At 63.3% G+C, this 515-nt stretch overlaps 1 protein-coding gene across 1 annotated transcript in view; it reads right to left on the bottom strand.

Annotated features, from left to right (window-relative positions):
* Positions 1-515, bottom strand: part of MAST3 (microtubule associated serine/threonine kinase 3) — a 26,519-nt gene that overhangs the window by 21,454 nt on the left and 4,550 nt on the right. The window contains 2 exon segments of the mRNA XM_010845683.1: positions 7-38; positions 344-419. Of these exon segments, the coding sequence (XP_010843985.1) occupies positions 7-38; positions 344-419 (108 nt within the window).

The raw sequence follows: 515 nt of genomic DNA, 5'->3' as shown, positions 1-515 counted from the left end.
AGGAACTCCTGCAGACGGCCCTCCATCTGTGCTGTGGCCTGGGCAGAAGTGGGGGGCGGGGGGGAGATGGGGCGACCTGGTCATTGGACAGGGCCTGGGAGCAACGTGTGCAGATGGGGGCAGGAGAGAGAGAAGGTGTGACGATGGGGTCCAAGGATCGGAGGGGAGGAAGTGATGTGCACAGATGCCGAGGGGGCGGGGGGTGCAGCGTGAGACAGAGTGACAGGGAAAAACAGAAACGCACAGATGGGGAGAGGGACACAACCAAGAGGGCAGCGCGCACCACAGAGGGACAACAGAGGGGGCGGAGCTGGGGCTGGTCCAGCCACCAGGTGCTGCCCACCTTGGGGAATCTCTCCCGGTACACATGATTCATCATCACGATCTCATTGTCGAAGGTCCCTGTGGTGCGTCCGGGGCTGAAGGAGGGGACAACTGGCTTAAGACACGGGACCCGAAACACAGCCCAGGGAAGGGTGGCTGAGCCAGGACTGAGGGCGCAGGGCTAGGGGCCA

Source organism: Bison bison, unplaced genomic scaffold (assembly GCF_000754665.1).
Source record: "Bison bison bison isolate TAMUID 2011002044 unplaced genomic scaffold, Bison_UMD1.0 scf7180017864221, whole genome shotgun sequence".
NCBI classification, from domain to species: Eukaryota; Metazoa; Chordata; class Mammalia; order Artiodactyla; family Bovidae; genus Bison; species Bison bison.
This window is presented reverse-complemented; position numbering and strand designations above follow the sequence as displayed.